Source organism: Neolamprologus brichardi, chromosome 1 (assembly GCF_056152115.1).
Source record: "Neolamprologus brichardi isolate AB-2024 chromosome 1, ASM5615211v1, whole genome shotgun sequence".
In the NCBI taxonomy this organism is placed as follows: Eukaryota; Metazoa; Chordata; class Actinopteri; order Cichliformes; family Cichlidae; genus Neolamprologus; species Neolamprologus brichardi.
The window spans coordinates 30,492,432-30,518,020 of NC_142104.1; the positions used below are offsets into that span (position 1 = coordinate 30,492,432).

A 25,589-nucleotide genomic window follows, 5' to 3' on the forward strand; every position below is an offset into this window, starting at 1 on the left:
GGTCCTTTTCTTTTCTTCTCTTCTCAGCAAGACACAGAGACGACCTGGGAAAAGCTGTCAAACTTACAGAAAAGATGGATTGTGCGTCTTAAAATAGCATTCTCCACCTGTCGGCTAACATTTTCCAGCACGGTCACTGTTGTATTCGGAGATGATAGCCAAGTATCACATGAAGGGGATGCTGTGACCATAAAGCTGCTTAACACAGTTGTGAGCTTCCAAAGCTCTTAAAGGAGCCACAGATGTGCTTTTATAGTTAACAATATAGTATGAGCATTTGAGAGTGATGCTTAACATGTGGAAGCTTTTGAAATGCTGACAGTACTCTAAAATGACACTGCATACCAAGACCGATGAGACAGTGGGATGTTGGAGGTGCCTTTTATAAAATATATATTGCATGTCTTAATTCTATTATTCCTCTTTGTGTACAAGCTTCTTTGTGTAACTCTGGCTGTTTTCATGAACCTCATGAGAACTTTCAGTTTTTTTCATTTTCTTGTTACCCCTCCCCTATTTTCTGCTTTATATTGAAAGTGAAATCACTAAGGCTTAACATAAGCACAGCTTTATTGAATTTGAATCCATTTTTACCCAGCCACATTTGTGCTTGAGACATAACTGTCCATGGCAAATTTACTTTAAAAAAAAAACAACCTTTTTTGGCTATGAGTAATAAAGCTGTAGGATTTCTTTGAAGAAAACCTCAAGTGCGCTTTTTTGATATAAATATGTTCATATTTATTATTAGATGTTTATAATCCAAAAGGTACATACACTGTTTCGATAACCAATTAAATATATCAACCGATGTCTCCCACGACCTCGAGCAGTTCATATTCACAGGGCGTGAAACCGGAACTTTCTTTGCAATAAGAAATGTTTTCTGCCGTTAATCACAAACATACTCACTAATTTCTTTCCCACAAATAACCATTTATTCTTCACACATTTACTGAAAATTACAGTTTATTGAAAGGACACAGAAAGGTCAGATAACACAGATACATGTAGCTAGGAGTTACTACTCAGTGCATGGCACATTCTCAGGGAGACGACCCATTGTGAGTCTTTGGCTCTTTGCCTCTGGAGTGTTAAAGGCAGAAAGAGTGCTGAAATATTAAATGTTGAACAGTTGGCCAGCCAACTTGAGCCTCTATATTTCAAAATGTGGAGGAGTAAATTAACCTTGCTACAATGAGTGACAAACAATATTCTAAGTTGGGTAGTAGTAGTAGTAGTAATAGTAGTGGTAGGAGTACTTTTTTATTTGTCAATTGATATACTTATCACAGGATACAGTGTCAGACCTCACCAGTGCAAAGGGATTTTCTAGAAAGATCACACATTTAGAAAGCAGTGTCCTCACTCGGAACAAAACTCAGATAAGTAAACAACAAATGAACGATCATGAAACAAGTTACCAGTGCCATTGCTACCTTTGAAAAAAATTTCTAAACGCATGCCATTTTACTATGGAGGTTTTTTTAGATGACAGTTTTAAATTTTTTGACAATTCCAGTGTCTCAGCTCTTGCTAACGATGCTGATATGCGCATGTGTGCATGTGTGTCGAAAAAGTGAGTGTGTGTCTGTGTGTGTGTGCATGCGTTTTGTAGAAGTGTGCGAGTATGTGCTCTTAGAAAGATCCTTCAGGCAATGCAGTAGATCTGTGCTCCCGTTGATATGCCGTCCTCTCAGTTGTATTTATGGGGCTTTGTCTTTTTGCTGCTGCCTCCCTCTGCCTCGTCATTGTCGTGTGTGGGCTTTGTGTTGAATTTTCCACTCTGCACTTGGCTCTTTTCCTGTTAAATTCAGAAGATAAAGAATAATAATGAGGCAAGACTGACACAATGGTGTTCAATAGTAGGCATATGGTGGTTTGTAATCTTAGCAGAAAATACCCCCTAAATCTATATGAAATACAAAGAAAATTTAAAAAGTAAAACAAGTCTTTCATATGAAGACTGCTGCTATGCTCATATATTCAGAGTGCTTCTCTCTACTTGTCCTAGTCCTTATGCTGTCTAGCATCTGTCCTATTTATATGCTACCACAGTTGCATCAGTTGCCTTTGAAAGACTGATGGTTACTGGCCTGCATCAGCCCGTCCTCCCCAAACATAATAATTTACCATAGTGTAATTGCTGGTTGTCACATCCACAGCTACATAGTCACTAAAAAGTGCATTTGGGTAGATTTTTTGTAAAGTTGCACCAGCAAATTCAAACACACACACACACACACGCACACGCGCGCACACACAAGGCATATATTTATGCTTTTTTTGTGAACAAAAGAACTTCAAAGTGTATCCTGCAGTTTAAACCAGCATATAGGTACAGGGAACCTTTACTAAAAAATCCCAAATTTTTGTAGATTTTTTAGTATTTTTTTTATCCTGGATTGTTTGATTGATTGATTAACAGCTGTCACTCCCACTGTTGATACGCAGATTAGAGCTGAACCGACTCTGAGATTTGGATCGCAAAGCCTGCTTACTTGTACTCGGGCTTTATCGTGGTTACTTGCAAAACAGTGCGAGGGGGCTACTCACATGAAACACAGCTACACTGAAAAACTGGAGGTCAAAACTCACATTAAAAATTATTAAATTAAATCGATTGTACAACTTACTGTGTAACAGTGACACAGTTATAGAAATCATAACTCAACTCAACCCATGATATACTCTTGGGTGCTATGCTAATATCAGAATAAACTCTTTTGTTCCATCACCATATAATTTAATGCTTGTTTAAAGTGGGTTTGGCCAATTTTAGACACGAATATCAAAGTATTTGTTTCCATAGTGTTTTTAAATTTGGGATAAAGAGGGTTTTTTTTGGTTTTTTTTAATGTGGACATGAAAAGCACCTCAGCTTGGTATCTTACGTTCCCCTGACTCACAGGAGTGATTAGCATGCTTCAGTTCACATAGTTTTTGACAACTCAGTGACTTTGTTCCTAGACTTGAAGAATCCTTTGACAACTTTTTTTAAGTGTCAAATCTAGCAACTTTTTTTGATAAACAACTGGGCATACTGCTTTGTTCTTGCTCTCCATCCACAGGCATTGTTCTGTTCTATTCTGTTTAGTGGCAGTAAACACTAAACAGAACTGTATTATATTTGCATGCTGTTATTTAGTCTGAATCTGTGTATTGTGTGAAAAAAAAAAAAAGAAAAACATTCTCTTGTCTCTAATTTTCTCTTTGTGTGATCATTTTGACTTATGTGTATTAATTTTGTCAGATGACCTCTAGCTGTAAAATCAAACACACGTCCTCTGCCAGTCATGTTCAGTCTCTTAGGATAGAAAATGCCATATCTGACAATGGCTAATAAAAGGAGAAGATTAGGATGGGGAAAACATAGAGAGTGGGCAGGAGGTAAAGTGTTATGGACAGACAAATTTAAGCTTAAGGTGTTTGGGTCAAATAGAAGATTGAGAGTAGGAAATGAAAAAAATGCTGGAGGTGTGCTTGACATCTGTCAAGAATGGTGGAGAAATGCGTTGGTCTGCTGGTGATAAATTGCAAGATTGATTACCAGCAAAGAGATGGGATAATGGGATCTTGAACAAGAAAAGCTACCACTCCATTTCGTCATGTCATACCCTGTCAGCACCACTTGATTGCAACCAATTTCCTGTTACAACAGGACAATGACCCAATGCCTAACTCTGAACTATGCAAAAACCATTTCAAGAAGAGCCTGTATGCTGGCATTTTGTCTATAGTACAGTGGCTAGCATGGACCTCTGAGCTTTTGTGGAAACAGGTTGTCTGCATGCAAGAATTGGCCATCAAACCAATCATTTTGGAGGTGCTTTGACAGACTTACAGCTTGCATAAAAATGGTTCTTCGTAATTATCATATTGTATTCATAGACAGATAGATAAATATTTTAGTTTTTTTTTTTTTTTTTTTTTAACTTTGATTCAAAGCATTTTTGAAAGAATCATATATCTGATCCAGTGGATGAGAATCAATCATTCTTCCTTTCATCTGTTCATCTGCAGGCACGATTCCTCACTTAATGCACTCTTGTGATTTCTTTCCACCCACTTTGATGTCAAGATTGGGATTTCTTACTGTGTATATCTTATTTTTCACCACCAAGAACTCTCTTAAGAACATCCAGTAGTTTTAGTTGACGATAGATTTTTGGAAAAACTTTCAAGAGCTTTGTCAGTAGCAGAACTATGAATGTCACCCTACAAGCAGACATTCATAGTTCTGCTTTAAAGCCAACGTAGCCAACAATACGGCTGACGGACAGAAAAAAAAATCTGAAATAATGTTTCCACCTTTTTGAATTTATTCTGATTCATCCTGACTCTGTACTTAATAATAAACAACCATGCGACAATATATTTACATTGCATGGAGATTGTGAGATTTTTATTTTATTTTTTATTTTTTGCGACAGATACATCCAACAGAAAAATCAGTAGCTATATAATACTTTAAAAGACACCACTAAACACATACCACTGATTGAATAACATCATTATTAGCAAAATAGGTGAAAGCAGAAGTGTCACGATCCTGGGTCTTATGACCCAGTGTTTTGAGTTTTAGTTCTTTTGATGTTTATAGTGTATGTTTAAGCTTATTAGGTTTCTTATGTTCATTTGCTTATTAGCTCCCCTTTGTGTTTTCAACCCCTGTGAAGTCTCCCTTGCCCTTCGTGTGTTTCATGTCTGTGTGTCTTATGTTCTCATGTCTGCCTCTCATGTTTCCTGTTTTATTTTGAAGAGGTCTTGTGTTCCTGTGTTCATCGTGTTTAGTTTTACTCTTCCACTGTGACATCGTTATGTTCATGTGTGTCAGCTGTCCCCCATGTGTTCCCACTTCTCTCAGTAGCCTCCTGTGTGTAGTCTGTGCGTTCTCATTCAGTTTTTGTCGGATCGTCTGTGTTGTTCCCATGCCAAGTCCTGTGTTCAGGTTTTCATATATATATATATATATATATATATATATATATATATATATATGCTCATCTTCATTGCCATGTTTAGAGTTTTGTTTGTTTTTCTGTTTGCCAGGGTTTTTCATTGTTCGTGCTTCCTTTCTAGTTTACCCAGTTTAGGTTATTGCTTAGTTTGCATTGTTTTTGCCCTTTTATTTTGTACTGTTCTGTCTGCCTTAATAAACAGCTCATCAGTTAAGTTTGAGTTTTAGAATGTCTGCACCTGGGTCCACTCTTCACACTCCACGCAGTTTGCCTCGGCAAACTGTGACAAGAAGGAATTCTTTGGAAGCCTAAAACATATTTTTGCTAATTTTTTTTCCTCACTTTGAATCATAAACAGTAGCTGTTTATTTGAATGATTGCATAGCTGCCTTACTTGATTTTGATCATTTCCTTATCACCCTTTGTGATTTTTATATTCCAGCTGGCGTGCTTCCACTTGCACATTTTTAATGAATTCAGGAATGTCAGACACAAACATTACTCATGCTGTGGTACTTCTGAAATATGCTCTGTTGCTTAAGAATGTCAACATGTGCTAAAATGGTATGAAGTTATATGTTTGACCTATAGGAACACAGAAAAGAAAAAAAAAAATGAACCAACTTTTTTTTTCAATGAAGTTATTGATGTGTTTAAACATAATCTGAAATATAGATACATTGCATTAAGTTTAAATGGCACAGGTACAAGACTGCAAACACTTTTTCTTTCAAAAACATCTGAACATAAGGAGAAATGACACTTGGGTTCTCAGTTGCCACAAATCGAACATGAAAACGCGTAATGAAGGTGGAGAAGTGACAGAAATACGGAGCACCTAAATGCAGATTGATCCACTGAGACTGGAATGCAAATTACTACTAATCAAACTGTTTACTACACCATGTATGGCAAGTGCTGTGCAAGAGGGATAAAAACAGACAGAAGGAAAAGAGTCTATTGTACATTTAGTACTGCAACACAATATGAAAATTTCCCAATTAGCGATCTAAGAAGGATGATAACTATATAACCATTACGTCTTACAATGTCATTAGACCGACCTGATGGTGATGGCTGAAAACCTTGCTACTGTTTTCCTGCATTTCTTCTTTTTCAAAGAAAACAATACTAGGATTAAAAATGTACTTTGTGCCCTAAAAAGGATTTCTTTTTGCAGTTACATTTTTTTGCCTTGGTGAATTCTTCTGACTCCCCTAACAAGTAACATCCTAGCTTAAGTTCACTATATTAAATCGAAATCGAAATAGCATTACATCTCATAATGCTATAAATCAGTGACATAGTCCAAAGCGTTGCTACACAAGAAAACAATTGTTAAACGTTCACAGAATATCTCTCTGGCACAAAATAAACCTGAGAAGTCAAATAAGCCCATTTGTCTCCTTTGCAATATTCTTGTATTTGTTTGCAAATACTCTGCGTGTCTAAAAATGGATTGCTGCCACTTGGAATGCAAGACAGTTGCTCAGTTACACAGTATTGCACTGCATTGAAATGAGATGCATTGTTTTGCTGTACCATCTGCCACCACCAAACAGGTGTGACTCAATTCAATAATAGGATGAGGGAGGCAGTTAAGCATGGACTTTGACAGGACATTGAATATCACATACTGCAGGTGACATTGGCACACTGAATAATAGATTTTTATGGATTGGTTTCTTTTTTTTCTCCATTTATTTTAGGAATGTGATGTAGACGTTGTGTGTCTCGCTTGTGTCTTGATGAATCATCAACTGTGTTTCATTTGATGTCTTTGGGATGTACTTCATTATATACAGAGCTAAATCAGTTTGTTTAGTTAGTAGTTGTCAGGAAGGATGTCGTCACAATGTGTCAGCTACATCTGTGTTGCCTTTCTTTCCATATTGTCGTTTGAAAATGGCTTGTCATGCCATCTGTTTGATTACACTGCAGGATAATCCAAAAATTATTGTCAAAAAGCTACAACAGGGTAAAAAGTGCTACACTATCTTGTCATAAACTATGTAATTATATAATATATGTATATCACTTGCTAGTAATGAAAGTGCATTGTATACAGTCAGATTCATTAATATTTGGACATAATTGAACAATATCCTCTGAAAATGGTAGACTCTAGATGATGAAAAAAGATGACTGTAGTTAATACAGTACTTTTGTTTTTAGGGGGAGGGTGATAGGGCGTTCTACACCACTGTGATGGTGCACAAGGGCAAAATATTAAGAATTGTGTTATTTTCTTGACTGGTCTTTGACCAAATTTGAAACACGTATGCCTTCGATATAAAGAAAATGGCATTAGGACTGAGATTGAATGAATTAACTTTTAAATGGATAAACCAATAAAATAAATTAACATAAAACTTCACTGTACTCATGAAAAATATGTCAGCATATAAATTCATATTTTCATATAAATCCTGTGACACACACCTGCTGTTGCTCTGGTAGCTTTCTGCTTTCTGGAGCTGATTCCTCCGTCTGATTCTGGGAGCAGTCACTCCCAGTCTAGGAGAACAATATGAGGACAATATGAGATGATGACGAGATGAGGAATACTTTATTTACCCAGTCATCCTAACTTTACTTTTTCATTACAGTAACTAAAATGATGATGAAAAAAAATATACCTCTTTGCCAGACAGATATATTGTATTACATAGGGTGATAAGCTGATGTAGCAGTGTACAGTGTCCCAGCTTTATGTATTCAGTGAAAACAGATAAATAAACTCACATCAGTCAAATTCATAAACCTCTCATTTTTACAAATAAGCTTCAAGGAATCATTGACTTCAACAACCACAGAGTAAGCAGAGTAAGCTGCTTATCTTATTCTCATTATGAAAGAAACGTAGCCTTATATGTGCTCTTTAAATGTTTAAAAGTATTAATTTATTAGTCAATTAACAATTTATTATTCAAACTATAAAGAGCTGGGTTGGTTGTTAAAAAAGAGAAAGCAGCTATTTGAAGCTGCGGATTGTTGAAAATGAATGATTGTTGTAATCTATAATAAGTACTAAAACAGTAATTATTTACACCAACTGTGATGTTTTTGTTAGTGCTGCCAGCATTAATTTCGTTAAAATGACTTTAACGCCATAACTGCATTAATGCGCTCCCCGTGCATGGGGGTGCATGGCGTCAACGTGTTAGCGTGATTAGCTCGTTAACACGACGACGCCCTGCAGCCCCACTCACGCACGAGCCGCGCTAACTCGCTAACGGAGATTTGCCGCATCAATGCAGTTATGGAGTTAACGTCATTATAACCAGATTAGCGCTGACAGCAGCACTTTTTGTATCAGCTGAATGTCAATCCTGTCTATAAAACATAGGCAATTTGTTAAAGTATAGCAAGGCCATCACATTTCATTTTCAAACCAGGGACACACTGCAAGCTACACATGCTCATACAAATTGTCTTTCTTCATTTCCTCCCCGCCCACAGAGAGAAAAGGACAAGCGGGAAAAGCAGCAATGATCATGGGCAAACACGAGTCTCTGTTTCAAATATGTCTCCTCTTATCTGTATCAGCATGTTTCTCCCTTTTCACGCCCCTGCCAAAATTATATAATCAATTATGAGACGCCAGTGAACATTGTTTTTGGCACAATTTCATTAAGGAACAATCTCTTTGACACAGTTTCCACACAGGGCAATTTTCTTCCAGGGCAGCACTCCTCACTATTCCCCTGTCTCCTGTAGTCTATCAACTTATGCCTGTAATAGTTCTTGATAGCCACTTGTCAAAAATCCTTACAGGCTCTGTTTACTTCCTCTGCTTCTTCGGAGCCTCTTGATTTTGACATTGTTGGAAGCAGTCTTTTGGAGCCTCCCTCATAGCTGACTGCTCACAGTTGCCCGGACCTTGGAGAAGCAAGTCTCTTGTCTGAGGTACCAAAGTCCTTCATGAAAAAAATCTGAACAGGAGAGGTCAGTGACTGCTCCACGATCTCCTTCCTCAATAACTGCTGTCAAAGTGTCAATGAGGCTCTGAGTGAAGAGCTCTTTGAAGTGTGAATGTGCAAATTTTGTGATCACTGCAACTACAGTACTTTCCCATGCAATAACAGGTCAAATGGACGCACTTGTTAGTGAGTTTTAAGGATGTAACAAAAAACATTTTCTTTCTCAATTAATCTTTAAGGTATTTTTGTATTCATTATTTTTGCTTAAATGTACTTAAACTGATGCACAGACATGTCTTACAGCCCAAATCATGATTTCAGAATTGCATTGTTTGACCCATAGTTCAGTATGAATATCCAGTTTAAAATGACAAACAAAAAGAAAAGCACCAAATCAATACTTGCAGTTTATTCAACTCATTAAAATGGACTTCTTATGCTCATTTACAAATGCACATTTATATGGGACTCTATTCAAGAAGATTTGTACGATTCACAGATAAAAATAATCCTTATTGATTTTTTACTTGGCCTTGCCGCACTAGCTCAGTTTATCCACTGCCTGAAACAAGTTGTTTTAGCTCCCTTGCACTCATTGAACCAAACTTTCTCAAAACAAGCTCCCTGTTATAAATTGAAGGTTTGAACTGAAGGTGGATCAGGCTTCTGTGCTCATAGCTAAACCTCCGTGACTGAGGGATATAGGCAATAAGTGAGCTGATAACAGCAGGTATCCATCTGGGCTGGTTAGTACAGGGCAAAACAGCATTGATCATGAAGGACCCCCACAAAGGTAATCTAACTTACAATTACCTGATTCTCCACAACATGAAAGCTCTTCTAAACCATCACAGGAACCAAACCGAGAAGTCATTTGAGTCAACAAATGAGCATAGCTCAGAAAGCCTATGACTCAATATGCCACACATCGATATTGCTTGGCACAATGCAACACTAGTAGTACACTACTAATGTTCAACAGGAACTCAGCGGGGCTGTGGAAGACCACTGGAAATCACAGAAGTCTTAATCAAGAGTGGAATATACCAAAGTGATGCACTGTTAACACTACTGTTCTGCATTGGCTTCAATCCTAACCCAGCATATTGCTAAAAGTAGAAGTGGAGTGATTATCAGTCATCAGCTACATCCTGTACAGGGATGACATCAGCAGTGAGTCATCCCTGTCACATGGATCGACTCACTGATCCATGTCACTAAGATCTACGAGGATATTGGGATCTCATTTGGACTGGATAAAAAAAATAATCTAGACTGAAGAGATGGAGCTATACAGAGTCAAGTGAGTTAAGCATGTAGGACCCATAACAAAGAAAAACATAATAGGTCACCTTCATTCTCCAAAGCAATGTAAAACTGTGTTATTAGTCTTCATGCAGCACATGGTGTTCCTTTAGTAATGTGTCATTTCATTAAACCAAATTACTGCTGAGCTACACCAAAACTCCTAACTAAAGATGCATCATTTAGTTGAAACTTGACCTTCTATAAAATTTTGTAATTCATGAACCCACTAAGGACACTTGAAGCAAAAGCAAGTTCTTTAACTTTTGATGAGGGACTTGAGTATGAATTTAGTGAACAATTGAAACTAAGATTAGAGAGGCCACTGTATTTTAATTACTCTAAAGGCTCACCTTTTCCATCTGGCACTCTTTGGCTCCGCCATTCTCTCTCCTCATGACACTGACGTTCATGGGTGATTTACTGGCAGTGACAATTCTCTGAACTTTGGAGATATCCTGCAGAGGAAAACAGAAATATAAACTTGGGGTTAAAAACACATGTGCAAATAGGTTCATGAAATTCTTCAAAACCTAGTAGTTCTAATACATATATGTTTATTTCATATTTAAACATATATTTGATTTGTGTAGTTCTGTTCAATTTAATTTATTACAAGACAAAATGAACAAAAGTTTCTCAGTATTCCAAAATGTAGGTCATATTTAATATTGCATTTTGTTCATTTTGTATATTAGGGTTCTAGTTAGATTAAAATAGATAATAAATCTGATGCACTGTGTAATTTAAGTTTTTAAGTGTTCATATGTACAGTAACTGGATACCATCATACCTGCATAGTATTGTTAAGATCGGAATATGTTATGACACTAAATAAATAAACAAATACACAGCTTTTATCAATCTTTCTGAGGTGTCAGAGTGAGAAGTAGTTGCAGTTCAGAAGATAGATTTGGGATTTAATACTATAAGACCTGCAGATGATCAACAATGATGTTTCAGTGAAGTGACCCGCTGCAAACAGAGCCAAAGCAATTCTGAGATAGAGGAAGGAAAACAAGACGGACAGTCAGAGATGAAAAGGTTTTCTCTGGAGGTAGTAGAGCAAACCATATCGCTACCACCTGAAATGATGTCCGCATAGAAAACATGACTTTTGCAAGGTTGATGCACTTTAAAATCAGTAGTGCTTGAGTCCAAAAAGCAAAAACACACAAAAACAAGCAAAAAAGTAAAATAAAAATGGATACGGGTTTCTGGAGAGTTACATGACAGTCATCATTTTGCTATTGAACAGAGGAACATTATTTGTCATACTGACAAAATAAATTTGTCATACTGACAAATAATGTTATGGTCTTATGGGAAATGACTGATAACTTCTCAGGAAAAAGCAAAAACCTAGACTATAAGAATATTAATGTTCCTCATTATCTCACTAAACTCCTGATGTCATTTGAAACGTGATTTATAGCCTGTTTTTGGATAATATGACTGATCTGGTGAACATTTAAAAATTTTACATACTTGCTTTAAGTAAGAGGCACTTAGAAAGAAATTATGAGAAGTGGTTGTGGTTAAAGGAGTAACTGTTGTATATAAATAAACAGACAGATAATTTGTTAAAACACAATCTTGCATCACACTGTCAATGTGTTTAGATGCCAAAAAATAAGCTTACAAGTGTAGATTCTTAGCTTTAATTTGAGAGTACAGCACAAATGTACATATATTAATATGGCATCCCTATTTTTCATGGGACAAAATATAATTTGACACTCAAAAGCTTCATGGACAGTTGCAGATGATTCCATTATTTCTTCAATAATTATGGAATTGAAGGAAATGTGGCATTTGGGATCCTTATATGAGGATATGACCATGGATGAATTGCATGGATTCCAGTGACCATGGATCACAGAAGCAGCTGCATTGATTTTATTTGGTTGAGAAAAAAAACAAACAGCAACTGAAGACGGCTGCACTAAAGGCATGGCAAAGCATCACAAATAAGGAAATTCATTCTTTGGTCATGTTCAGGAGATCCAGACTTCAGGCAGTGTTTAACAATGATTCCAGTTTATCACTTTATAATAATTTCTTTCAACCCCTTGATTAAAAGCTTTTGATCCACACTCGTGTAGATGCAGACACCATCTTTTCACTCATCATGCCATTTTGTCTGGTAAGGACCAAGGGTTGAAATATTAATTAGGCTTGTTATACCAGATCTTTCTCCCAACGTCTGACTGTCTTCTGCAGCTAGTCTTCTGCACAAGGCAAGTACACTTTAACTGGGTCAAACGTGGTCTCTTGAGAGCGTAAAGCAAGACAGTTGCAAGATGAACATAAGCAATCTTAACCTGTCAATGTCAAACGCCATTCTTATTGTGTCAGCTGAAGCAACATCTTTTTAGGCAGGTTCAGGAGAACTGACATTACTTGTGGAAGTGACCACATTTGGGTGAACATTTCATACACAATTCCCCAACTTTTGACAGCATCTGTCAGAACCAGCCACACTCTCCATTCTCACCATCTCTTTGTCTCTCCACAAGGCCCCTGATTTTTCAGCAGAGCCTTAGTGCTTAAAAGCAGCAGTTTTCCAAGGAACACTTCATAATAACCACCATTTATAATATTACAATACTACATATAATATTATTTGATAAGTTGTTAAACTTTCATAACATGTTAATTTGATGCTAGCAAACAGTTCTGCTACAAATAGATACTAATTAACAAATTATTTCTTATTACCAATTTGAATTGATTAATTTTGTAAAGTATTCTGTTATAACTCCACGGACATACATGAGTTATATCATTCTGAAGGCATCTGGATATACATAGAAATATATTTATTCAATTATTAATAAAGCTTGTTGTGATAAAGCTTTCAGTGGTGCTCACTGTGAGCCTGCCTTTAACCAAACATGGAGTGAAATTAAGCAAAAGGTGAAAAGAAAGCTGAACAGTGACTGTTAAAGAACACAAACAAATATGCTGAGTTGTGATTATTTGCAACTATTATTGAGATTAACTTACCTAAGTGGGTTTTTGGCAACATTGTTTGGGTCTTTTTTTTCCTTTTGTAGAACACAAATTTGATTCTATCGCAGTTTTTGGATTGTCGGCTCGCTACTGTCTAGTCTTTGCCTGGGAGAGATGGATATCCTGTATAATTTTTATAGACAAGGAAACAATCATAAAAGTAAATAGTAAGCGCTTAGAGCAGGGCAATGAAATGCCTGATTTTCCTCCAGCCCAGTACTCTGAGAATCTAAGACATCATCTCCTATTACTTTGATGAAAATTGCATACTATCAGACCACAAGACTTGGCTCTCTCCCCAAGACTGTTAAATATGAAGCAACTTCCACTTCAATCCTGCTGATCTTTGCATTCTCACACTAATGAATCTTTCACCAGCAAGAAGAGCTTTGTGTGTGTGTGTGTGTGTGTGTGTGTGTGTGTGTGTGTGTGTGTGTGTGTGCGTGCGCGTGTGTGTGTGTCAGGCAGGGTCTGAGTGAGTCTTATCTGTGGTGTCTAACAGAGCTTAAGGCCCATTACGGTAACTCAAACTATGAGCGTGACACTCAAAGTGGTGTCACAGAGTGCTTGAACAAACATCCCTGCACTTAAGCACTTTAGGTTTCACAACACAAAGCAGATTTTAGTATAAATGTGCTGATGAAATTCAAGCGTTTGAATATATGTGATCTCTTTATATGTGATATGTGATTATATGTGATCTCTTTGGTGCTAATTTTTGTAATTTTTCACATAATGTTAATAAAGTTATACCGTCATTGGTTATCCATAGCATTCAGCATACTCTATAGTATATTTTTCAGAACTATTCACATTCCTTTAATTAACGGAATAAACATACACTACTTAAAGTATTTAGGATAGATCTATTTTGTAGACATTCCTAAATTAATCAACAGTACACCATTATGCTGTCAGTGTACTCTGCTGTAAGGAACTTTTTTTAAACTTATCACACTAATGTGTTGGTCCTGACACAATTAAGTTGCTTTTCATTAGACTTGATTTCTTTATGAGTGGGTCAGAATCACACAATCTGCGGCCAGGCGTCCCTAGAATGACCGTCCCATAACAGAAACCTGTTTAAATACTCAAGCGCATTAGCACTTGGTTTCCTGTAGGATATGCCTATAGTAACTAATGCCTATACCTTGATAGTGTAGCAGGTCTTTTTAATATTTTTATTATTTTATTTTAAATGTATTCTTCTTATTTAAAATGCAGAGCTGGAGAAGAGCTGGATTGATATTGCGAAGAACCTCATTGGTAAAGAGCACCAGCATGTAAATGTGACCATCCCCAGGAAGTTTTACAAAGATTCACAGCTAATCACCTACTTCTGGTGAACAGTAAAAACTGACTATCTCGCCTCACAGAGTACACACTGATGTTTTGTTTTGTTTCACGGCTGCTTTTGTTGTAAGAACTGTTATTATTCCACATCTTGAATACAGGATACATTATAATTTTGCTCTCTTGTGGTTCTGCTAAAAAAAAAAAAAAACTTAGCTCAAGCAGGTGTAAGAGCTGTCAATTACCGCCCTCAGTTGACAAGCCGCCAAAGTTTGAGAGAATGAATTTTGTTTTATTATTTTACATTTTTAGTGAATCTTGAAAACTCATTCAAATTTGGTTGGTTGTTTAATAACAGATTGTCTGTTGGAGTGACACATGTTTCTGCTTTACATGGATTAAAAGATTAAAAGTAAGTTGAGGAAATGAAAGACTTGAAACAGCTGCAAAACAACAGGGATCCCTTCTAGAATAAGTTATTTTATGTATTGTACTTCTAAGCTACAATAAGACAATCTTATACATGCCTCAAAACTACAAAAGAACCTGGGGTAAAATAAATAACAGTTACACAAACCAAGTGATTTTATGCTGTTAGATACAACAATGAGGAATGCTAAATTATTCTTAGAGCTAAGTTCTCGACATTTGTCTCCACAGCTGTGGAACATTTGGCTCTTTTATGCCCTGTAAGTGCTACTGTATGTGGTTTTTTCTTATTGCGTAATATGAGTTAAATTTGGCATTGAATTAAATGGAATCTGACCCATCTCCACATATACAGGCGGAGTGGACAGATGGAGCACCCCAGTAATTTTCACTGTGAGGGCATGCTGAGATTTATCAGACAGCCCATCAAGTGTACAACAGCAACAGGAGATAATGAAGCCAGCAACTGCTCACGAGTGAAGTGCTGCTATTTGTATGCTAATGAAGGGGGAAGTAAAAACTTCATTAGCATAAAAAAATCAACCCACACCTTTCTTGAAATTCCTATACTCGTCTTTTCTTTTGTATGATGCTGATTTTGCTCCTGTACTTGAATGTACTGGGCTGTATGTTTGAAAGGCAGATATGGGCAAATGCATAGTCAGATGAGATCCTTTTGGTTTGACCAAGGAGGGTGTAAACAGGAAGTGTCAATTATAGAATCTTGGTTTATATGACGCCACAGCAAAGGTACTGCAATGGCACTGGCATGGATGGTATTACTGAAGCATGATTAAAAAAAATCCTCTAAGTGGCATGTCAAATCTCTTAGGCACCCACGATAGAGACAGAGTAAATTGTGACTGCTTTGAGGAGAGAAAAGCCTCTTAAAGCCAGAATTGCTCACCAGTATCATGGCAGATAAGACACAGCGGCGCTGTGGCCGACTTGATGATTTCAAAGTGACTGCAGCGACTGCTTTTCAGAAATCAGAACTAGCACAATCTCTGATTGAAGTTGACATGACTGCTTGATAGGGGGTAAAACAGCCATGGGTAATAAAAAAATATATTTTCAAGAAATAAAAGCGATCTGTATATTCAGCTGTATGCGAGTTATATATCTTTTGGGGGGTTTTCTTGTGCACAGAGCCACAAAATACTTGTAGGAATGTTTAAAGAACAAAATACAACTGCAATTTGACACTTGTCATTAGTCTTAAAATGTGGTTCAGTAGGAAAACAAGACACAATATCCTCACTGAAAGCATAATCCTACTTGTAGAATGAATCCTCTTGGAAGTCACCTTGTTTTACTCTTGAAAAGGATTAAATCCTGAGCCCTTAGTTGAGTCTGCTGTGACCCTGACTTTAAGAGGCTCCAAACAAAGACTGTGTCACATTGAGTTAATAATTTTCTTATAGAACAAGTCCAACATCCAAAAAACTCCAGTAAAACCCTAAAATATTAGTGTTTTTCTTCAAAATCTATAGAACAGAATACAAAGACTGACATAACTATTTAGACTGCCGCTTGATGTAGACATGTTATTATTCTGAACAACCTCTGGAAGTGTGTTTGCCCAACTGTTATATTTGGTAGTAATTATTTCCTGTGCTATTTCTCTCTAGAGAGTGATACTCGGGGCATCAGATTGACAAATAGCCACTTGAAAAGAAGGTAATAATCGCCTAACTCTTAAATTCATATTGCAGACAGTGCATTATGCGTGCTCTGATGTGCGGTGAGGTGAATATTTTGGCACAGAGTTATATTCCATGATGTCACTAAGTTTCTGTGTGAAATGAATTTCAATTTGAAAGTGTTTACACAAAAGGAAGAGGCAAAAAACTGCAGCCTGCTTTATCTTATCTGGAAAGTCAGAGGGAAAATTATACTGCACCATTACAGAAGCATAACCCAAATCCAACTTTCTTTCCACTTTACTTTTGGCTCTGCAAAGCAAACTTATCTCATTTTTATCCTACTTTTCTGAAGAAACGGTAATATTTGTGTTCGGACTGACAATCAAACTGATTGCATACTGTAAGACAAAGTCTATGCCATTTTTATTACATACAGATACACTACATGGACTGTACTGTTAATCAACATATTACAGTGGGGAAAATACTGATTTGATCTCCTGTTTTTCTGTAAGATGGCAGTCTGGTGACTGGCTAGGCCACTCCACAACCTAAATGTGCTTCTTTTTTTGTTCCTCCAAACACAGTGGGATACAAAAGAGCTTGACTGTGGTTTCATTTGACCACAGCACTTTCTCCCAAGCCTTCTCTGAATCATTTAGATGTTCACTGGCAAACTTCAGACTGGCCTTCTTGAACAGGGGACCTTGCTGGCACTGCAATCCATCATGGCGTAGTGAGGGACTATCTGCCTTCAGATCGTTAACAAGCTCCTCGCATGTAGTTTTGAGCTGACCCACTACCTTCCTCACGATCATCTTCACCCCATGAGGCAAGACTTGCAGAGACGTTCAGACAAAGGGCATTTTAAATTGATTCCATTTCTAAATAATCACACCAGCAGTTGTCCTCTTATTATCAAGCTTCTTCTGATGGTCTGGTAGCCCATTCCAGCCTTGTGCAGGCCAGATGGGCACATAGCCAATCTGTGGGAGGCAGAATTCTGACTGAGTTGTGGGGGATCAAATACTTATTTTACTCACTGAAGTGCAAATTTGTAATTTGCAACTCTTATGGAAAGTGTTTTTATTTCTTGGATTTCTGATTGATAATCTCTCTCTCTTTATTAAAATAAAACTACCATAAGAATAGGGACTGTTCAATTCCTCGAAAGTGAGCAAACTTCCAAATTCTGGGGATCAAATAATTATATTCCCCAGTGTATATCTACAGGAAACCCATGCAACAACTGATGTAACTAATAAGACTGAAAAAAACCCAAAACCCAAACAACAATTGCACTTTCCTTTGCTTGGCATGTTGCAGGGCACTATTATTTTGCATACTGTCTCGCTGACACAGTCTGGTGATGTACTTAAATGGAGCACAGCCATTGTTAATGGTATTAATTACACCTGCGCCATTCCTGATATGGCAAGTCAAAATGTCAGCTGTGAAAAAGGCCCATTGGTCATGCTTCTGGTAACATGAAAGGGCCGTAGAATTACATTTTGTATTCAGCCTGAATTATTCATTCAAGACTACTGTGAATGAAGCTGCCTTGGGAAAAAATCGTTCCAACAATGCAATCAGCCATGATTAGAACATGGCTCCATGTTACAAATGTTGTTGCTCGGATTTCTTTTGATTATAGGTGTAAAAACTACTAGCACCATTACCTCATTAGAAGACCGTGATTCTGGTTGAATTATAATAGTAGAAGTGGAAGCTTAAAATATACTTTTGTAAAAAGAAAAAATGAAAATATGAAAAAAAAAAGTTTTTGTAAGTGCAAGTTTCCTCACCATATTATGTAAAATGCAAGCAATTAAATACAGTAATTTTTCATATAGATTTCTTATATATGAAGTTCCCATAATTAGGTATTAGTGTTTCTTAGTGTAATAGTGTTCTTGACTGTTTTAATGTTTTTTGAGGGAGTTTAAAATCAAGAAAAGTAAACATGCACTAGTAAAAATTAAAAGTAGGATACTGAAAGTTACCATTATTAATCATTCCAGCAATGAGGATGGATAATAATAATAATAATAATAATAATAATAATAATAATAATAATAATGGATAATAGTGGGGAAAAAGATCTGCAAATGTAAAGGAACTTGTTGAACTTGGAACTAGCATATGTACAGAGTAGGATTTTCAAGAAATTTGATACTTACACACAATTGATATTAAAAATTGTTAATGTGTAGGATACTAATTTGTAACAGTATGACAGCAACGGTGCAATCTTCACCTCTTCTACATGAAACACTGCAGGTGCCTGCACACTGCCCCTCCCCTCACTATCAGCTGAACAAATGAAGAGTAGCACAACAAATCTGGCAAAGCATCTTAACGACTGACATCCTGGTGTTAATGAAGAATTTTGAGAAGATTTGCATCGCTTAAGTATTAAACAGTTATAATAAATCTTGACCAGTGCACACATTGACGTTAGCCATTTAAATACTATTAGCCATCTGTTAAGTTATCATTAAAGTAGCAGCTAGTGACTATGGCTAATAATAAAACACAAGGTTAATGTTGGAGTTAGGCAGCAAACATTATCAGTATAGCCCATCTGCAACTTTAATAGATGGTATTACAACTCAATTACTTGTGCTGTAGTATTGTTCTAATTTTTAGATGTTTATCTCTTAAGTTGTATTTTACAATATCTAGTTCATCTTTTTGAAAAACATTAAATAAATAAAATAAAGGAGCTCAGCACTGAATTCTAAATTACCTTGGCATGTGGCTGTTGAAAGGTGACTCTAGAGCTGTTGATGAGCGATGAGTATCTGAACAAGTGGGTGGGGGAGGTGGGAAATCTGTGACTGCTGCTGGGCTGGTTGTGCAGGACGGCTGAGAAGCAGATGTGAACTGTGTCCTTCAACGCCTTCATCTGAGACTCCTGTCCCCAAACAAGATTACACACAAACAAGACGGTTTCTGAATCACTCATACTGCCTTCCATCCACATGAGAAATTTACTTAAGCATTACAGCCATTTTGCTCACATCCTTTAAAGTGATTTCAGAAAAGCTAGAAGGCATCGTTAGGCAAGACGTAAAGATTAAGAAGTCAATAGAGCAATATGAAGTAATGTGTATTTAAAAAGAATGTGCTTTTCATCAATAATAATAGACAGGCAAACTATTGGCTTAACTGATGTCAGCATCACCTTTATCAGCTCTTTTCTCCCCGTGCAATTTTCACTCATTCAACTTAGCACATCCATAATAATAATAATGCCCCCACAAAATAAATCTGGTGCATGTGTTCAATGTGTTGAAGCTCAACACTGTGATGGGAAAATTGCTATGACAAGCATGCTATTAAACTTCTGCACTTACTTTCATCATTAGATATCCACTCTTTAAAAAAGGTCTTTATGCAGACTAATATTACTTCACATAATTTATTCATTCGATCGCCATCGCTCATCGGCGATACCCCGTCCCCGGTGTTATTCACCTTATCCAGCGCAGTCTTCTCCAGTTCTTCCTTGGCCACAGTTAACTTGTGTTCCAAGTCCATTAGCTGCTGCCCCTGCAGAAACACACAGTTTTGAATCAGCTGAACCTCTCTCTTTGTACTGTGCAAGTAAAGCATTTCTCCAGCTCCACCCCATATCTTCAGCAATATCGATAACAAAAATCTATAGCACAAGGGATTGAAGCTCCTCTTTGTTATTTTGCAGATCATCACTTTTGTTCTTACTTTTTAAAATATCTGTTATAAAACCTGACACACACACACAGATACATGCACACACATCTAATTCAATCAATTTGCATTCAATTTAAGTTTTACATTTTATTTTATCCTAAATTGACCTTGGAATGTATATACTTAATTTTTTTCCATATTAACCTACAAACAAAAGTCCACAATGACAAAGCAAAGATCTTTGTTTTTGGACTGTTTTGCACACTTTCCTAACAATGATCCACGGGATGCTTGATCTGAGTCCACCTGTGCCTCACTGAATTAATGGGATATAACTATATAAAGTTTCACAACTCATTATGTATGTCAGAGTGAAAAACTGAGCCATGAGATCGAGTGAACTGTTTACCAACATTGGTACTGCTCCTCAGCTATACACAGTTTTTTGTGGCAAAGGGTCTTCATCAGGTGACCAACCAGGAATCACCGTCAATGTGATAGGCATCCCAGCATTCCTTTTGTTGAAATATTTGTTCTTTTTTATGGATGGTAGGAAGCCAATCCTCCCTGTATCACAGCCCACGAGGAGTTTCCCATAAAGCCCTTAAAAAAAGTCTCCAACAGTAAAGGTGAAATCCTTTAGTCAGATGGCCACAGTTCCAAAAAGCTTGTGTGAGCATCACTTCATTATTATCCCAACAGTCATCGCAGTGTCAGCAACACCACACCGTAGGGATGTTTTTCCACAATATGGACCAGGAGACTAGTCATAAAGGGAAAGATTAATGTAGAACGACATAAAGTAATTCTGAAGACCTGAAAATACAAGTGTAGGATTCACTCTTAAAAATGCCTGAAGTGTTTTAGCCAGGCACTAAGTGAAAGTGAAGGATGTGAACTGAAAAGGATACAACTGTCCTTTAGATTTAATAAAACGCTAAAAAGTCAGTTGCTGTGTTTGTCATTGTAGAGTATTTTGTGTTGACTGGAGCTGAAAAACAATGAGTCTCATAATGAGTCTTTATGAGTCTGAAACATTAAGATATCAGATACAGTGGACACAATGCTTGAGCACTGAACAACATGTGGATTGGACAGTACTCAGACGACTCCTTGGGATTATTAAAACTGATCATAGGGATCTCAGTAACCTTCCTAACCAGTGATAATTAATGAATTAATCTGACAAAATCTTGGTTAAGTTAATTCACAGCAGCACTGAAAATGATTACATCTGCTTCTTGGATAGAAGAATATTTTAATGTTGTCATTTATAAAAACAGACCCTTTAAAACCATCAAACTTTAAAAAGGAAGTTTTTCTTAGATGTTAATCCTAGGACTGAACAGCACACACAGAAGGGCTGGTTTTAGTAAATGAACCAATGTAACTCCTTATGATGATCAACAGAGCTTCTTCTGAGAAGTCTTCTATTATTGATAAACTCATCCACAAGAAAAAAAAAAAAGAAAGCCGCGCTGGGATCATTTGCACGCAGCCTGTGTAAAACTGGCCTTGGTGATGGACTTTAAGCCATAAACTTTTATCGGATGTCTTTACTTGCCTCCAGAAATGATAAACTACAAAGGCTTATATTCTAAAATATCCAAGGCCAGGTAACCCAACAAACAGCAACTACAATCCCTCTCAAGTGTATTAAATTTTAGTGAGTGGTGATGTGACTGATTGATAGCTTTTGGTAAGCTTTATCAACTTGTGGTGTGCGGTGCCTCGATGAGTGTCCTGAAAAAGCTGAGAGGCTTGGCATGTTCACTGATTTCATCTCATTTTCATGTCAGTTCCTACCAGCAAAGTGGTTATTTTAATGATGAACATGTCTGTCAGTTCTACCACTCAATGGGGCGGTAGGAACTGTGTTTAAATCCTTTCTGACAGATGAGACATACAGTGACTCTCAAGGACAGAGCAACAATCAGTCCTATGGGTTTTCACTGAAGCCAGAGAGTCAGATCTCACCTTTAGAAGTTCCTGTAGTGGGAGTTTTAGTCAGCTGGAGTCTTAAGGTAATCAGGCACAGTTCATGGTCACAAAGCTTTGTAAAAGCCTCATAAAATCTCTTTGTGGCAAATGAAGATATTCATTAATACACTCTGGAATCACACATTTTGCTCACAAGTACATTTTTTTAAATGAGGCTCAATATTAGTTTGTTGTCTAAAAGCTCTAAATCCTGTGTGCACAGCTTTATAGTAAAGGCCATTACATCCATTACAAAGAGCATCATCAGTGGATAGTCCTTTGAGCTCTGCTGGCGCAACGGCACTGTCCCAGAAATGCTGACTTTCAGGGTTAGTGCCCCCAAGTCTAGGGCTTCATATTTCTGTGCTGAGTCCATTATAGAGGTGTGGGGTCAGCGGGGTGCTGTCCACTGGGCTAGATGAGGCGTGTGACGACATCTGTTTTTTCTAAGCTTAAAAGGAAACAGCTCTGGGGGTAATTTTAGTGTCGCAATGAAGAGTACACTGTGAAAGCTTGAATATGGCTCCTGGGAAGTCAGGGAAGTCGCTCTCTTTTCTTTTAATACTTTTTTTAGTAACATGTTTATGAAAAGCGAGGGAAACTGTACAGCTTACACCTGAGACAAGAGTTGCACTAAAAATGCTGGCTTTTTTTCCTGGTACTCTAGGTTACTCTAGGAAACATGCTGTATCATTTAATCAATTTGCATTTTCTTGTATTTTACTATGAAAAACAAGAAACGAATTAACTAACTAACAAAAAAAGGTATTCTTAAGCTTTGATAAATGTAAGTTTTGGGGCTTCTGCTGTATCTAATCTTGCAAATTAGTTTTCTTTGTTTCTTTTTTTTTAAACCAAGACATTGTGTTGCAAAAGGCACTTTGATAGGGTACAACAGCTGTCATAACCAATTCAATTGCCTCCTGGTCAAGGTGCCTTGACTGACATCCCCCCTGTGATGCTGATGACATTTCTGTATCTTGAGTGACTCTCCTCCACTTCCCCCTCCTTTGGCCCCTGCTGGGCTTTTGATCACAGCACATGGGGAATACAGATGAGTTTTTCAGGAATAGCCAGAGGGATTGGACGTGATGCATTTCTCCTTGACCTTTCCACCAGAGAAAAAAAGCAGCCATTTCTGTCATCTTCGAAAGATGACTGTTTTTACAAGATAAAGAGAATGATCAAATTAGCCTTATCTGTCTAATGCTGCAAATCACTACAGACCGTAATGTTTTAAAGGTCCACTTGAAATGTTTGGTGACATTGAGCAATAACGTTTTAGTTTTTTTTTGTTTTGGATGACTGACTGATGCAATTTAGAGACAACGATTTACGAGCAGTGACACCAAGCAAACAAGTCGATGCATCCATCATTCAGAGACTAGAAATAGAACAAGGAGCAGGACATCCAGGGACAATATATTCAAGTGTAGGGCTAGAAGCATGAAATTCTATCCTCGAGGACAGAGTCCTTTTTTTATTCATTTATGTCTAACGTAGCTTTAGCAGTGATGCGTTTAAAGCATCAAAACATACATATAAGAAATGGCATTACAGGGCATTGTGGCAAAAATGTCAACTGACATTTTAACACCGCAAACAAGGCCTGAAAGGTCAGTCCTTGTACCAGTAAATGCCAATAAATATTATGTGAGCGCTCAGATCCCAGAACGTTTAGTCCTCGCAATTCACAGGGCGATGGAGTATGTGCGGGTGGGCAATAATACGCAACGCTGCCACTGTTTTTATTGTGCTTGCAGAGGAAGTACGTGAGGAAGAGGCACATATCTGATTCCCTGAAATGGGTGTTACCCCTGAAATGTAGAAATACATGGTGTCATCTGTAATTTTGTCTTGAAGGTTCCCTTATATGATCTAATGCATAATTCTGTATCAACTCCATCCACTGCTGTCCAAACCATTTATCCACATACCACAGAAGATTAAAGAGGATGGGGTGAATCTTGCAGAGGTGGAAACAGAGGACGAAACTTGGTATGTTCACTAAGAGCTGCCGGATTGACTTTGCCCTGTGCTGCTTTTGCTGGATGGAAGTTTATAATTGCAGCCTGAATTAATTAGAGCCCCTTCTGTGATGGGATCATCCTTTGAAGGCGGTATGAAGCACCTGTTTACCCCTGGTCTGGAGCTACTATAAAGCCACCCACCTTCAGTTTGAGCTTACCTTAAAAATTAAATCCTTTTTCCCGTACCGCAGTTCTTTCAGTTGAGCCTGGATTTTTTTGGACTGCAAGAGGAAGATAAGGAAATAAGTGTTAGCTTATTCAAATAGCGAAATTGGTTTTAGATCACGTAGCAGGATTCTGCCAGCTGCAGCAGAAGACTCCTTTGTGAGCATTCCCTAGGCAAAGCTCTGGCTTAAAGGAAGGCCCTACTGAGAGGGAGAAAATATCAAATCTACCCTTCACTGAACTGTATAGTCCACACAATGATGCCGTCATGCACTGGATTCTTGCCCACTGTCTAAACCTGAATTCTCACTCCCACTACACACATTACTGCCACCATCGCCGCACACGTGCAGGTTCCTCGGTTGTGACAGCGCCCGCCTTCAGTTAAGCCACTCACACAAACAGAGCACTTCTTCACTGCCACCCCCAAACATGCACAGTGACCAGCGCTGCCTGACATTCACTCTGCTGCTCCACATCAGTGGACACCTTGAGCACAGAGACTGTACCCCAGATAGCTTGATACATGGCCATCCTCAAAGCTGCTCATGATGTGAGTGTGAACACTGAAAGCCTCCACACGGGATAGAACAGAGTGTTACTCTGAGAGTCCTCAACGAGGCTGAATAATGTTTTCAGAGCACAGGTATTGTAAAGCCTTTTGTGATCGGAACCAATACAGCATGCTATGCAAACAGAATCGCTTCAACTTGAATCCTAAGGAACTGAAGTTTTAAACGTAAAGATTATTAGGTTAATAATTCATTTTAATTAACCAAGCTTTAAAATCTTAGATCCAGAGAGCTTTTCTTTGTATATTTGTGTCTCAGCCTTATATATCTCTACATTTCCTTGGCACAGGCAGGTGAAATGTGACATGAGGTCTAATTTTCTTTTACTAAAGCACACTGAGCACAATGCCGAGGGACAAATTCACTTCACAGGGTTTTGTGTAGTTTACAAACACCTTTGCCTTTATATATGAGATTCTTCATCTTATTTTTTTTCCTCCCCAGGGTGACTCCATGTCCCAGGACACCTCTCACTGTTTTGTGTAACTGGATTCAAAAACGGCATCCTTGGGCTCCACATGAAAACAAGACGTTAGGTTAAATAAACACAGAGCAAACTTTACAACTGGGTCTCACAGACGTATGTGATTTGAAA

At 37.6% G+C, this 25,589-nt stretch overlaps 1 protein-coding gene across 1 annotated transcript in view; it reads right to left on the reverse strand.

The window, feature by feature from the left end:
- Nucleotides 1–915: 915 nt before the first annotated feature.
- Nucleotides 916–25,589, reverse strand: part of luzp2 (leucine zipper protein 2) — a 147,328-nt gene continuing 122,654 nt past the window's right edge. The window contains exons 7-12 of the mRNA XM_006793954.3: nt 24,416–24,478; nt 20,053–20,127; nt 19,322–19,489; nt 10,543–10,647; nt 7,404–7,478; nt 916–1,804 (exon numbers count right to left, since the gene is read on the reverse strand). Coding sequence (XP_006794017.2) covers nt 1,697–1,804; nt 7,404–7,478; nt 10,543–10,647; nt 19,322–19,489; nt 20,053–20,127; nt 24,416–24,478 — 594 coding nt within the window. The 3' untranslated portion in view covers nt 916–1,696. The remainder of the gene's footprint in view (nt 1,805–7,403; nt 7,479–10,542; nt 10,648–19,321; nt 19,490–20,052; nt 20,128–24,415; nt 24,479–25,589) is intronic.